General features: G+C 41.3%; 1 protein-coding gene across 1 annotated transcript; it reads right to left on the bottom strand.

Annotated features, from left to right (window-relative positions):
- Positions 1–842: 842 nt before the first annotated feature.
- On the bottom strand, positions 843–11,072 carry CD28 (CD28 molecule). The gene is made up of 4 exons (XM_074145614.1): positions 10,935–11,072; positions 4,293–4,646; positions 3,917–4,035; positions 843–983 (listed from the first exon to the last, which is right to left on the bottom strand). Exons 1-4 carry the CDS (start codon positions 10,987–10,989, stop codon positions 843–845), a joined length of 669 nt encoding a protein of 222 aa, XP_074001715.1. The 5' UTR covers positions 10,990–11,072.
- Between the last annotated feature and the right edge of the window lie 3,900 nt (positions 11,073–14,972).

The following is a 14,972-nucleotide window of genomic DNA, read 5'->3' as shown; positions in this document are numbered from 1 at the left end:
TTGTGTTCCCTCACTGTAGGAGGCAAACAAAACAGAAATGGGGTTCTTCATGGCAACAACAGAGTTTACTTCCTCTCCTGCTTGTCCTGATTTTGTCTTCAGGTTGATTATTTTCTCACTCTGTGAAGCTGCTTGGTCATGACTTCAAATGGCCTTACGACCATCTACGAAGTGCCCAACATAAGGACTCACATGGTGAAGGTTTTGAAAAACATAGTTTTCTATCAGCTTGATTTGTCCTGGCAGCCCATTGGTGCCATAACCTAATAGCTTGGATGCCTTCTGGCAGACTTTTCCCTCTTTCTTTCAAGCATGTGTTTTGAACTTCAAACTGTGCCCTGCTCTTGTAGGGAGGAAAACATTAATTTTTTTTTTTTTTTTTCATTTTGCCACATTTAACAGCAACAAGGGTTTCTGAGGATTAAACATACAGGAAAGGAAATACGGGGTTAAACCAAAGGCAGCAGTTATTGGGAAAGGTCAGAAATTCTGGTTCTCCCAACAGCTGAGCAAAACCACAAGTATTAGGAGGAGATCAGCTCTGAGGCCTGATGCCATCTTTCTGTCTTACCCACTGGCAGCCCTCAACACAAGTTGTATCTCATTTTGGGCCGTCATGGAGAACAAACCTTTTTTACTCCCTCCCCCCCGCCGCCTTCTCCCCTCTCCCTTTTTATGTTTGTTTGTTTGGTTTTTTTCTTTTAGTATATTATATCAAAGTTTAGCCAATACTTGCTATGGTGTAGGTTTCCATGGTCAATAATGATGAGAAAATGAGCAGCTATCCTTCCATGCCCAAGAGCAAGTGACTGCCTAGAAGCACACGAGGCTACTGGTGGGTATCATGGCTGCCAGGACCGATATGCAGTGTAGTCTCGTGTTGGTGCATAGGATGGGTAACCCTTGTTCTTCTGGTATGGTGGGTGCCGGGGAGTCATGTTCATGTAGTCACTCTGATGGTACGTATTCTTTTTGGATTTTTGCTGTGGGAGAAGGGGGAAGAAAAGTGTGAAAACATTTCTGCAATTAGTCTGTCTCACCTGGGGTGATCATTCAAAATGGGAGAAGAAGAAAGGGAACAGGGATCCTTTGAGCAGAGGGCTTTTGACTGTTAATAATGGATTTGATTAATTTTCCTTCTTTGAATTAACAAATTGTCTCACCCAACTCATATTAACTGCTGACAGTTCTGGCCCTAGGCCCTGGTTCAGGGAAGCAGTCATATTTATAAGGCAGCCTAAGGTTTAAATACATTTACAGAAGAATTAGAACACATGTTCTCATAAAATAATCTGTGGAATTTGCCCAACCTGAATGTAAGTCTCCATCTTATCTGCTGAGAGATTTACAGTGTTAGTTCTCCAGGTAAAGGAATGCTGCAAACTAAGGATACAAACCGATGCCTCTCACCGTCAATTCTCAGCTATGGAATGACTCAGCAGAAGCAATATAGTCTGAGAAGCGAAGGCTGGCTTCATTTATTTGGAGGAAAAAAGAAATTAGTTTAACTCAAACAGAATAAGAGCAGGAAAAATAAGAGTCCAGGCTATCTATATCATGCTTTGCCTACCATTTACAGCAGTAACATACGATGTATATGTTTTTCTGAGCTTTCCTTCAAGGGACGAAAGAATCAGAGCTGATATTAATCTTTTATCTGTCTCACTATCTGGGCTTGAAAAATCTCATTTCCACTGTTGAATTCCTGCCACACAATGCCCCTATGAGAAGAGGGAAGCATCGTCTCTTTCAGAAATAAGAGCAGCAGAAGACAGGTGAAATAATTTGCCTATAATCACAGAGGAAGTTTGTGGCTACAGCAGCATTTGAACCTCTGACTGCTGCAGGCTGTTCGCAAGGTTGGTGTTTTTGTGCAGCTCAAGGTTTTATTGATCAGGGGCTAGGTAAAGTGATTCCATGCTTTTTCCTTAATACTGATCATACCTTCTTTTGCAATCTCCTTTTTACTCCTTAAGTTTCCTTCCTATGTACATAAATACTTGCATATGCTGCAATTTACTTGTAATGCTGTGGAATTGGAGGAGGTTTGCATTGGAAAATCTGATGGCTGAATTATGCTGTACGTGCAGAGTGGGGCAGTTACTATGAAACATTTTAAGCATTTTTTATATTAATGTTATATATATGTGCAAGGTGTTGAACGTAAGTTACGTACTGCTTAAGCCATGCAATGCAGTCAATGCATGTAAATCATTAGATACAAAAACTTTACCTGTATGTGTTTATCTCTATAATATAGGACTTTTAATTCACCTAAGAGGTAATTTTGCATGGGAGAAAGACATTTCACTAGTGTGGGTGTATGCTGGACTGTAACAGCATCAAAGACTGCTACTTTTGGAGAGGAAAGCAGTTTTCCTCCAGGGAAAGCAGAACTGTATGAAAATAGACATATCTTTAGCTGCTTTCAGGAACTCAAGTGAAACAGGCTGGCCATGGCTGTCAAGTATCATATTTTAGGACCTTTTGTACAATTCACAATGTCCTCTAGGCAGCTGTATTTACATCCAGCAACACTCTAAATACATCCACACTCCAAGTACATATTACCAGGAGAATACCACCAGCAGCGATAACAGCAGGTAAAAACCAATGCAGCAAACGGCACACATCGCAATGCAGCCTTGTCACTCTTGCTAGGGGCAGACATGTTAGTAGCAAAGTGTGTGGCCATTATGTACCAAACAAATATAGCAGAAAGAAAATGGTTCAGATGTGGCAAATGATGGATTTGAAGCTACAGTATCTCATCAGGGCACAGCACTGTAACACCAGCAGCTGTTTGCTGTGATCCTCTGAGCTCTCCTAGGAGTTAGCCTCTACAATAAAGCACAAAGAAGGACCACTTAACCTGCTTTTGTATTTTCCTATTGTGATGCCCCATTTGATAGTTTTCCATTAGAAATAGCCATATATTGAGCACGTGTATTTTTGTGAAACATTTAACAGATCTCAAGCTTCAGCTAGTAGTGAGGGTGGCTTTCTGTACACATGTGACATTTAACCTGTCAGGGACTCTGGGCCCTTTATACAGGCTGCTTCGTAATGTGTTGAAAATTGCTATTTAATGACAAAGATACAGGGGAAAGGCAGAGTGCAAGGAACAGAGCTCTCTATGGTTATTGTTCAAGTCTTTCCCTTGTGGAGTAAGTAGTGTAAATCAGCTCTGGGAGATCACGATCCTAAGACTTGTCTAGTAAGATGTCCTTCTGCTGCCTCTGCATCATGGCTCACTGTCTCTTTACCCCAGCAGGCAGAGCTGGATGTGACCTGGGCCAGCCAACTCTCCAGAGAGATTAGAAAGCAAAAATAATGAGCCATAAGACTGTCTCAGCTTTCTTAGGGTTAATGTACAGAGGCAGATGAGGGACTACTGAGATCCCAGTGCTCCATTTCCCTTGCAATCAGGCTGCCAGAAACAGTGGGTACTCGAGGGAATGGCTAGATAGGCACAAGACATCAGTGCAGATGGTCTTGGGCCAACTGAGGGTTCCCTAAAGATTGTTTTACTGTAGGGTGAGCTCCTTCTGTCAGTATAGTCTCAAAGGGTTTTGCCAGGAATGCTTGTGCTAGATTTGACAGGGACAACTGGCAGAGCGGCAGAGCTAGAGATAGTGTCCCAGTATTGCTGGTGTGCAGGGCACTGCCAACACTATGGCATTACTATTAGCTTTAGAACTCTGCTGCAGAGGCCTGATTGCCCACCTGGAGAGCATCTGGTGTTTCAACTCCTTTGGGGCATAGCATGGGTGTGCATATATAGCTGGGGTGAAGAAGCACTGTGATCCTGAAGTGAGGGGTATCAGTGAGTTTGTGGTAAACGTGGCAAGTACAGCCTGAGAAATGAACTAAGGACAAAGATCAGATAAAGCAAAGGGAAACAGTAGTTTCTTACCCAGTAGTTTATAAAAACTGCAGTTATTAGCATACTGTAGAAAGCAAGAACTCCAGTCACTGCCACCATAATCCACAAAGGAATTGCAGACTGGGGCTCTTGTGTTTGGATGGGTGTATCTTTAAAAAAAAGAACAAAGAAAACTTTAAGTACATGAAAGCAAAAACCTCAATCTCTGCTTATTTACTCCTTGTTCCAATGTACCATTTGTATTAATCATCATTTTAAGATGCCTTCTTCAGGACATCAGGAGCAGGAATGTGGTTTTACCAGGAAACTCAACTTTTTTCTTTTTTAAGGCAACAAACTGCCTCAAGTAGTCATGTAGAGAGTGTGTATAAGGAGGATACTGGCCTACAGAGATTTCCCAGCTTACCTTTCACATGAATGACGGTCCCGTTGCTTTTCTCATTGTAGACATATGGGGGTGGATACATGGCCTCGATTTTGCAGAAGTAGATGTCAGTTTGGCTGGCACTCATATTCCAAAGACTGAAGATTACTTTGTCTTTATCATGAATCCCCTCGCAGTTGAATTCTTTATTTGAATTACTGCTAGTTTTGGTTGTATTCCATGAAATAAAGCAAACTTCAACTGCACTGTCTGTTCCTTTGTGCAGCGAAGCTCGAAATTCCTTCCCTGTTCCATTGTATGTGTAGTTGCAGACTAGAGTTGCAGTTTTGTTAGCTACAATGAGCAAAGGACGCTGAGCCACTAAAATCTTGTTTTCTGGAAGGGAGAGGAGGGGAGAAAGTGAGAAAAACATTTGTTTATAAAATACAGTATGAGACTTCAGAACCACACATCCTCCCGTGTAACTCTTCTCCGTATCTCCTCTCCCCTGCTGATGCTTCCTACAAGGGAGTATGTAACCACCACGCTGCAGAAGCAGTTTCTCACAGGAGCTCTTGTTGCAGCAATCCCCCTCTATATAAATAATTATATAGTCACTAGGGGAGACTGTGAGGTCAAGAGTATTTTTCTTCAGTCAGAACACTAGTACAGAAAGTGGCCCATGTGATTAAGATTTAAAATCAGGGCTCAGAAAGCTACTTTGTGTGTGTAGCTCAGAAAGCTACCTTAGTCTATCCTTTCCTTAGCAAGCAGATTCCATGGGGGACATTATGGAGTGAAAATACTGTGAATTAAATGCTTAGTTTAGCAGTCAGATAAGAGAATATTTTTAATCCAAGGACGAGACTTGAAGAGTTTGCAGGTTGAATTTGCTGAACCATTTCAAGGGTTTGGACCTTGAATGATGAGCACTAAAAGCATGACCTGCTATCATTTTAATGTAAAATAAGTCATTTCTCTAGCTAGCAGCTGTAGGAGATCCTTAATCTCTCAAAGGACTCAGGAGCTGACTAATTTGACACTACATTGGCACTTAGCACTTGAATGGCTTGAAAAAAGGCGCATCGCACAAAGGTATAATTCAATTTGGATTGACTGGACTGATACATAAACAGGAAATGTTTTCTGACATGTAGACCTCTGTGCTACTATCTGCCAAACAATGAAACACTGCAAGGGCTATGCAGAAAGACAATTTCTTCCAAGGAAATTCATCCTGTACAAATCAGCCCCTACTTTTCAAATGATAATTCATAAGTAAGAGGAAGGGAGTTTTGGTTTTTAAGATAGGAACTTGCCAGAACTAAGGACAGCCCTTTTGTGTGTGTATATGACTGTGTAAGTCTTCATGCAAGCTCAACTCACATAGCTCTTAGCAGCCTTTTATAGATCCCTGAGAATTGCTGTGGTTGTAAGAATGACAATTGTATCTCTTGTCCTCAAAACCTACTGCAAAACCTATATTCTTTCTACTTAATCCATGTGACGAGACTTAAAACAGTCTAGTAAGGAGTGGGAAGGAGACCAGATCCAGAATGCCCAGAAAACAAGTATTTCACCATGTTTAACAACATTTAGTACCAAATGGCTACATTTAGTATGTTCACACCTGCACAAGAAGATGGAGTACCCCAACCTCTTTAGGGTACTCCTTTTGGATGAACATGCTAACAGAGGGTAAAACAAAAAGAGATGCATGAGGTAGCCAGGACTAGTTGTAGGATGTAGGCAGTAAAAACAACCCACGGCTAGCAGGTCTCCATTTACCAGCCCAACCCATGAAACTGCTGAAGTTGTTAGTTTTCTCACTGAAAGTCTTGTTTACTAGTCCTTTCTTCTCATGAGAGCAGAAAGATGTGAGACAGGGAATACTCTGCTATCTTGTCTTTAGCAAAGAAAGACTGTAGTCCATCTTCCTTTTGTCTCTTTGTTCAAGATAGTGGGGAGGGTGGAGCAGAGCTCATCACAGCTCTGAAATCCCATGTTTTCGGGAAACCCAAACACGGTGAAACTTTTTGGTTTGATGAAGGATGAGTATTTCCAGGCTTTCCAGCAGAAAGAGATATGGATCTTGAAATCCTGATACTGAGTGGCAGATTAATAACAGACAAGGGAAATTTCTAGTGGAGGTGCTGCCTGTGGTAAATTTTCATCGAAATGAAGACATTTCAGCAAAACACTTCAGTTTCATCGAATCAGCATTTTCCGACAAAAGTGCTCGCATAGGCTTATAAGGCATTCTAGTAAGGGGTGAGGTTTGGATTCCATCCCTTTAGACAAGGTATTTGGTCATATTTTTGTTGGCCAGAAAATTGATCTTTGGCCTAAATGGCAATGTGCAACTCTGCATTAGAATTGTTCTACCTTTACCACAGCAGAATTCTACACATCTTACTTGAGTCTGATTTGCACCATAGCAGTGCCCACCACTACAACCCTGATTGTCAAAGGGTCTGTCTACACCTTCAGAAGAGACCTTTTCTGCCTCAGAGTTTACAACCAAAATAGGAACAGACACTTGCAAAAGCATTACACTTCAGAAAAACGCTTGCCTATTTTTCACTGCAAGTACTTACAGCAAACTAATAGATGTTTATTGCTCAGCCTGAACCGATTTTTGCTATGGCCAGAGGAAAGACAAAGGACACTAAAAATCTCATCACTGAGGGACCACCTTCAAATGTTATTTAGACTCATCTGCAGACCCCTATGACTTACCCGCCATGTTCCTCTGTTGTCAGATAATCTGGATTCCTGGTGTTTACTACATAGCTTCATGCCTTGAGCTCCACTATTTAACTGCAGCTTTGGACTATTTGTGTCCCTGCCATGATGTTGTGCTAATTGGCAACCAGTCTCTTTTGATACACCCACCTAAAAAAATAAGTTCCTTTGACTTATTTCCACTTCTTGGATTTACGGTCTAGTCTGTGTGCCTTGGCATGCAGGCTGGGCATTGATAACCCAGCCCCATGCTGCAAATGTTAGGATGAAGGGTGGCCAAGCAGTGAGAAAAAGTTTATTTGTGGATCAGTAAATGAAGACTGCTCCTACATGATTTAAGATAAGCACCCAAGTCCGTTTTCACAAAGTGGGTCTAATAGTTCAAATCTAAATTGATTGAGCAAGATCTTTTGGTTTTCATTTATAGGAATTAATTAGCACCACATGAATTGGTTGGGCTGCAATGCCAGCAGGGGCAAGGCAGGCTTACCCTACAGGCATGTTAGACAGGCCCTGCTGTCATCCTCCTCCTCCGGGCTTGGATTTTCTTTGAATTGAAGAAAGTCAATCATGCCAAAACGTGTACTAGTTTCACAGGGAAAACAGAGGAAGGCCAAACATCCCTTACTTCAATTGTGATCTGAATAGGATTTGATTATATTCTTAGTAGGATCTGGACCATTCTGAGCAAACATTGGGCTGAGGCTGCTTTTGCCTTCACAGAGACAGTTTTTCTCATAAATGTTACTCTGGGTTTATTAAAATGGTGAAACTCTGAAACATTTAGTATGTGTTTCCATTAGTGTATGCTTTCCCCTAAATAGGGTTATGATTGCCATTTCCAGAGCTGTGTTCAGTCACGCTGCATAGTAATAAATACCTGTATCTTGGCCGTACCCAGCCAAGAAAACAGCAGTTATGAAAAATCATTGTCTACAGTTTCAAAAAGCTGTGGTCTAAAAATGTAAAATCATTTAAGTCAGTGTACACAGGTTGCAAGCTCTCTCAGGATCTTAGGATTCATGTGCAATGGTGTGTAAGATCTCTAAATGTTTGTTAAGCTTTTTTATACCTTATTTGTCATGCTAGACATTTGTTAAAATCACGTGAGGGGTTTCTGCATCATGAAAAACAAAATGCCATCCATATATAATATCCATAAAATACTGACTCTCTAATCGTGGAGCCCTGATGCAAGTAAAACTTCATTGAAGTTTTGTTTTCTTTCTTTCTTATTTGCCAAGAAAGTGAAATAGAGACGACAAAGTACGGAAAATAACTATTTTGAGGGGTTTTTTTCCAGAACTTTCCATGAATCATCATCAGCTATTGGAAAAAATTATTCTGCTAAAAATATTTTGTACTCCCCTTTCTTTCTTTTCCATGCCCGTTGACTTCAAGCAGCTATTAGCCAGAGCAAAGAATCTGGGATAAGTCGGGATTTCTGTAAGGAAATGGCCCGCTTAAGTTCCTGGAGGGCTAGGGGAAAACGTGAAGGGAATTTATTTAATCCACAAACAGAAAGACACACAGCTATGTTATAAACAAAGCTCTTCCAGTTTTGCTGCTGGTGGTCTGTTGTTCAATTACCTTTACTCTTCTTTCCCAGATACAAGGGTCTTTCTCTTTTACTTTGGTTTTAGGCCACCCCGCTGTGTGTATAAAGTGCAGCTGGAGAGATTTGCCCCTTCTAGCCGTTATAGACTTGCTTTCTGCTAATCTTTCCTACCTCGGTGCGAGTACTGCAGGAAGCACAGTACTACATAAAGCCCAGGTGACACTCTTGCTTTAATCAAACTCAGTGTGAGCACAGGGGTTTTTCTTGTCAGTTTGTGATTTTTATTTTTTTTTTTAAATAAGAATTTGTTGATGTCATCCTAATCTCAGCTAACCTTGCCTCATGCATCTTCTGCCTTCTGGTAACCCTAGTGGGTTAGAGGTTGATTTTAACACCCAGAGACCATAAGCCAGAAGGTTATGCGGGTAGTAAAAAGATGAGGTAATTTGTGGTACACTGCAGTGGGAACCCACTTATATTACTTATTTCACAAAATACATGGGACAGGCAACTTGGTCTAGCTGCCTCTCTGACAGACAAGAGCAAGGTAATTATTTAGCCAACAAAAAGGCAGGGAGAACAAACTCTGTAAATGTTAGTGTTTCTACAAAAGGGAAATGAACAAGCTGATCTTTTAAGTCCCTTTCCGTGATTCAAACTCAACCTGCAGCACTCACTGGTACAGTCTAACAGCAGCAGAATGGGACAAATTCTCTTGTATTCCCCAAAACAAAATAACTGAGTCCTATAATACACTTTGCACCTTGAGGAAGTCCTGCAGGGTTTTGACCTGCCTTAATGTTTTCCACATACTAAGGATCAATCATCTCAATCAAAATGAAGAGAAGACATGGAGAAAAGATATGGGGGAAAGATGAGAGCCCTGACAAGCAAGCGACCTCATGTGCTTCTCTTCAAGGAGTTGAACATTCTCTGTGAAGCTATTGGAGAAACCAAAGTTCTTCATGCAAAACAAGTGTTTAAATGTCTATAGAGTCATGGCATAACCCGTGTGTCTGGTAATCACACACTGTATTTTATTTTGTTGCAATTCAAGAGAGTTGCTTAAAAGCTGTTTGCACCTCATGGAAATGTTTTTAAAACTGTTAACCCACTGCTGATACTTATCCCCTTCTGGAATCAGTGTCTTCTCTGACAACCTAGGGGCCCGCTGTGGAAATAATTACGATATTGCAAACACAGAATTATAAACATGGGAAAAGGACAAGGAAGAAAAAGCCTATGATCTCCTAAAGAAATGTAGATCATGGTGTCATGCAAATTACAATGCTTTCACTGAGGAAAAGAATTATAGAAAAATAAGGCAGAAATAAGGAAAAATACGTTCTCTCATATTAGTATCTCATATTAGAAAAAGGAACTCTTTAAAAATGTTCTATATGTGAGAAGTTTTGTACTGGAAACAGATTTTTGTTCCTATCTGTAGATACTTCCCTGTAAAATACAAAACACTGATATTTGGTGAAGACCCAATAACAACAGTTCACAGGCCAGCAGTCTGAAGAATTGTCTGTCTCAAGATTATACTAGAAAAAGCCATCATCCCTTGCCTTGCTTTGCATTTTGATGTACTCCTTGGAAAGACGTTAGCTCTGAACATACAAACACTGCATCAGCAAGACAACATCAAGACAAAATACCCTCAGCCGCAAAAACTTAAGATTCAGAAAGATTCACTAAGACTTGGGATTTCAAAATCACAAACAGACATTTTTTGTTGTTGAAGAAAGAAGCTAGATACCTAGTAAGTATCAATAAACTACTAAACAATGCAAAAATCAGAAACTCAGCAATTCCCATCCTCTCCTCTTTGAGATCGGTAAGCAATTCTGCTTTTGGTCCTTTTATTTGATAGTTCTGTGAGGATGTGGGTGGGCTCAGCTCTGCAGCCCATCACACCGAGCCAGGCCATGGTGAGACCTGGAGCTTTGCACAGGAGACTTAGAAGGTGGTGGAGAGGCTGCCCCAGTAGAGGCACTGGCACCAGGTCTGCTCAGCCCCTCTGCCCCCCAAGAGAAGGCACTTGTGAGCAAAATTTGTAAAGCCTTGGGGGAAAAGGTAAAATAAACCCCCCTCTATCTGTGCATGCAATTTCCAAATGCATCTGAAGAGAAATCAAATTAAAAGAAAGCTCTTGGGTCTGATCTTGGAGGGATACTTGTAGCAGGCGAAAAATCAGCCTCTTAGTTGCATCAAGTTGATCCGTGTGCAGTCTTAGCAGCATGCTCTGTCTCTCCCCTTTCATCTAAACAGAATAATTTGTGCAAAATTAATTCAAAGCTATACCTGACCTTCTCCCTCCTGATGATCAAAGTGAGGAAAAGTAGTGGAAAGCATTGAAATGTGGGGGGTTTTGTTACCTGTTACATCAGCAGTGGGGATGAAGCAGAGCACCACGAGGATCCCCAGGAGCATGGTGCTAATGGTGGGCCTGGTGCCTTGTCCCCACCCCCTGCAGGCACTGCCACGTCTCCCAGGGCCCTGCTCCACCAGCCTTCCTTCCCCGTGGGGCCAGGCTGCACCCTCAGTTGCTCACACAACTTCTCTCCTCCTCCCTCCGCAGCACATGATGCACAGCCAAGTGAAACCACTGTAATGGCAGTGCTTGAACAGGAAGTTAAAGTGTTTGATGACTTTAGCCGTAGGAAGTTGCCTCTGCAAAGCTCAGTAACGCCTAAAAGGTAGTGGAAGCTTGCCTTTCAAAATAGGGACTCTCGTCCCCATATTGCAAGATGTGTGCTTGTGTTTGTGGCTCTGCAGGGTTGCTCCTATCAGGGAGAAATGGATTTCCCTAGAGGTGCAGCGCTGTTTCTTTACCAAGAGTAGATACAGATGTAGACTGTTCCCATCATCACTGTAGAAGTAACCAGCAGCTTCCAGGTTCCTGGTGGCCAAATATGACCCCTCAGGAAGTTGTGTGCTCAGGAAGCTCTATCTCTCCTCACTCCTAGGAGCAGAAACCTTCCTCTCTTGGCCTGCCGGCTTGCTTCTGCCTGTCTTCCCAGCCCCTGGGACGCTGACATATTCTGGCAGTAGATTAGTAGAGTAGGAAGAGACTCTGCTCTAGGAATACCACTAACAAAACCCAAGAGGGATCAGTGTGCACTCTCCTCAGTGTGGCCATGGACCCATTTATTCCTTTCCATCCCTTATTGCTTCTCATGTGTAATTGTAAGGACAGACCAAGATGCTGATTGCAAACAGGGACTGGACTGGTGGAATAGAGGAGAGGGAAGAGGGACCACTGAGAAATTATCCACTGTGGCCCTAGAGACGAAGCTGTGATGTATCATTTCTCTCTCTGCTGATGAACAGTGGTACCAGTATTGCTTTTTCCAGAGCCTCTGGTCCTTCAGGCATGATTTTAGCTTTGCCTAATGGTTTCCTCTTTGATCCCTGGAGTAAGGAAGGACTTTTTTTTTTTTTTTTCCCCCAAAATAGCTCTTGGCTCATCTGCACTTCTTGGTTTTCTAGGATTTTAAAAGGGCACAAATCATCATTGTGTTCCCAAGGGTATGGCTCCTTTCCTTCTCCAAATTGCAGCTCTTGCTCTAATTTAAACAGTTCATTTCCGATCACTTAGATACTTGACTTTTTCACTTCGCATGTATGATCTTTTTCTGTTGCCAAAATTATGATAAGGGTAACGGAAGAAGATATTATAGCTTTCAGCAAGCTGTCTTGCACTTAGGACAAACCACATAAAAGTTTACCTAGGAAAAAAAACCCTGAAAATGTCCCTTGATATGCCCTCACTCTTAATTTCTCATTATTCTCCCACCTCTCTAAGCATCTCTTCTTCTATACCCTGAGCATTATGCAAGGGTGTTCTGCAGTAACAATTCAAGCACCATTCACTCCTATTCTTACTCTATTTTCCATTCAGATTTCTGTCTGTTGAGTCTGTCTGTATGCTGGCAGACAGGCTCTGCTTGCTGTCACAGTGATGCAAATCCAGACTAATGTTATAATGTCAGTGGGTCTAGAGCTGTGAGAGCACTGAAAGAGCTAAAAATGCATTTTTGCCATGTTTGGGAAAAAGAAGGTTTGCATTCCTTCACAAAATGGCTGAAATTGCAGTCCAAGAGAAGTAAATGAGAGGTTTATAAATGGGTTTTCAGGGTACACAAGAATCTAGACTATGGGCTTGGGCTTTTTACTCATCACGGTATATAAATAAAATAACAGCCCAGGCTTTTCATGCCTACTGTTAGAAAACCAAGCACTGACAGGAGCTATAACCTGAGTTTTAGAGAAATGCTGACATGATCTAGTATGGTTTCTCAGAGGATTATCTGGATATCTTTAAAGAATCCCAAAAAATCATGAGCAGGCTGCCAGTTTGCTTTTATGTTAAAGAATGAGGAAGTAATGACCCACATATCCTGAGCCAAGTGTTCCACTGTTAAAGTCAAGAAACAGATCCCATATTTGTTATGATTAAATAAGTGAATAGTTTAGAAGCTAATTTAAAAATAAACGAAGTCTTCCTTCAATCATTGGAAGTGGTATAGTGACGTAATTGTTCCCAGCACATAATCCTGTTCTCAGGCAAATAAAAATGTACATGCATATTTGAAAAGTAATTGCAACACTATACTATCATTCACTTATTTCTGAGCATTCCAGTCTAATGGGAGAACAGTAGGTTACTAAAATTTCCACGTAAGTACTATAGACAATTAACTTTTAAGTCCCTGGACAATCCTGCAACTCCCTACAAATACTAAATTTAACAGTTGTCTGAGAGAATCTTCCTCTTTCTTTCCCACTGTGAAGAATCATAATACAGACCTTGAGCGAGTAGTCTGGGTAGGCTTTATTCTGCTTGTTCTGCATGCTTGTATGTCGTCAGCTGCTAGAGTAAATGCTCTTTCCTACAACTGCAAATCTTGAGACATCTTTATTCTTCCATTGCTGCTGCAAGTAATGATTTGCTATGATTAGTGCTATGCATACTTGGTACAGGTGGAAGGAAAATGTGCTTTAACTAGCTGCTGTAGAGGCACAGGAGTGGCGTGACAGAAAGAGCTAAACAAATAGTCATGTTATTTCTAACTAGGGAGACAATGGATGATCTATGTTATTCATTCTCTACTATGTCCAGTAAGCTAACCCTAAGGAGTAATGTTGCATTTGTCATTTGAAGCACTTCATAAAGTTACATGTTGTTATCTTCACTTTACGGATGACTAGGAACCTCTATGAGTAGCCCTGTGCTCTCTAACTTCCAAGGTCTGATCAGGTTTCTGACAGGCTTTGTTCTATGTTGTTGTTTCCCCTTGCACACCCATGAATTTTCACCGTGTTGTGAGTCTTTTCTCACCCTTCTTTTTGTAAATCCAGGTGCCTTCATGCCACAAGTACAATCATCACATTTAGAAAGGAAAATCAATATACTCCTTCAGAGGGAATTTTAAGTTGTTTTTTTGTACTTTAAAATGTTAGAACTGATGTCTGATACATAGGAAACTTCCAGGGCCGGAGCTTAATATGACATGTCACCATGGAAAGGGAGCTTTCTTTCTTGGAAAGATGTGAAATTTTTGTTTCCAGCCCTCAAGATAGCAGCCCATAAATGTGTCATTAATATAGGACTAAGTGCCACCATCAAACACATATACATTTGAGAGACAGTTTGAGGGAAGCCTTCTGTGTTTGGGGAAAGAAACATTTCCCTGACAGGCTGATTATTTTTAATGCCAATAGCTGGAAGCTGTTCATTAGTGTTTGTTGGGAAAGGGCAGGAGTTCACACATTCCTGGCTCTTTTCAAGTTAAAAATCTCATCCAAGTTTCGAAGTTGTAACCGTTTCTTCTGGCTGTACCTATTCCTGGTTTGGACTGTTAGAACAAGTCTCAAAGGAGGTGGATTAATGGGTAGAGAGGGAATGTCTCAAAGCTGCATGATTAACTCCATCTATCACCTGCCTATAATATGACATATGGATGCTGTTTCATTAGAGGTCACATGTTTAGGTAGGAACACCTGAAATAAAGCCCACAGGTGAGTACGTATATGCTAAATGTTCTGTGATAAAAGAGTTTTCAGAATAAAATTGGAGGGAGAATAATTTCTGTTAACTGCACTGCCTGCTTCTTATTTGTCTGGGGTAGAAAAGGTAGTGAGACCCCTGCATATTGCCACTGAAGCTGATGAATTTGTTCCAGTTTACTTCAGCTGAGGACCTGATGCTTAGGACTGGTAGAGCAAAGAGACACTGAAAAAATAATTCTTAGCTCTTCTCAACCTCTGTTTTAGAGCTGCTGCCAGGTAGCTGGAGGGAGCCGGGATAGCTCTTCCATTTCTGCAGTGAATGATCTACTCTCCTTCCTAAGGAGAGGAGCATGGGAAAAGTTGGAAAATAGTGAGTAAAGACATGAAAGATACGGCAACAA

The sequence above is a fragment of the Numenius arquata genome, chromosome 3, assembly GCF_964106895.1.
Source record: "Numenius arquata chromosome 3, bNumArq3.hap1.1, whole genome shotgun sequence".
NCBI lineage: Eukaryota > Metazoa > Chordata > Aves > Charadriiformes > Scolopacidae > Numenius > Numenius arquata.
The sequence above is the reverse complement of the archived record's forward strand: the minus strand, read 5'-3'. Positions and strand labels throughout refer to the sequence as shown.

Coding starts and splice junctions, on each gene's coding strand:
- CD28 (XM_074145614.1), bottom strand. CDS start 10,989: ATGCTCCTGGGGATCCTCGTGGTGCTCTGCTTCATCCCCACTGCTGAT. Junction 4,647..10,934: donor CCCCACTGCTGATGTAACAG/GTAACAAAACCC, acceptor TCTCCCTTCCAG/AAAACAAGATTTTAGTGGCT. Junction 4,036..4,292: donor GACCGTCATTCATGTGAAAG/GTAAGCTGGGAA, acceptor TTTTTTTTAAAG/ATACACCCATCCAAACACAA.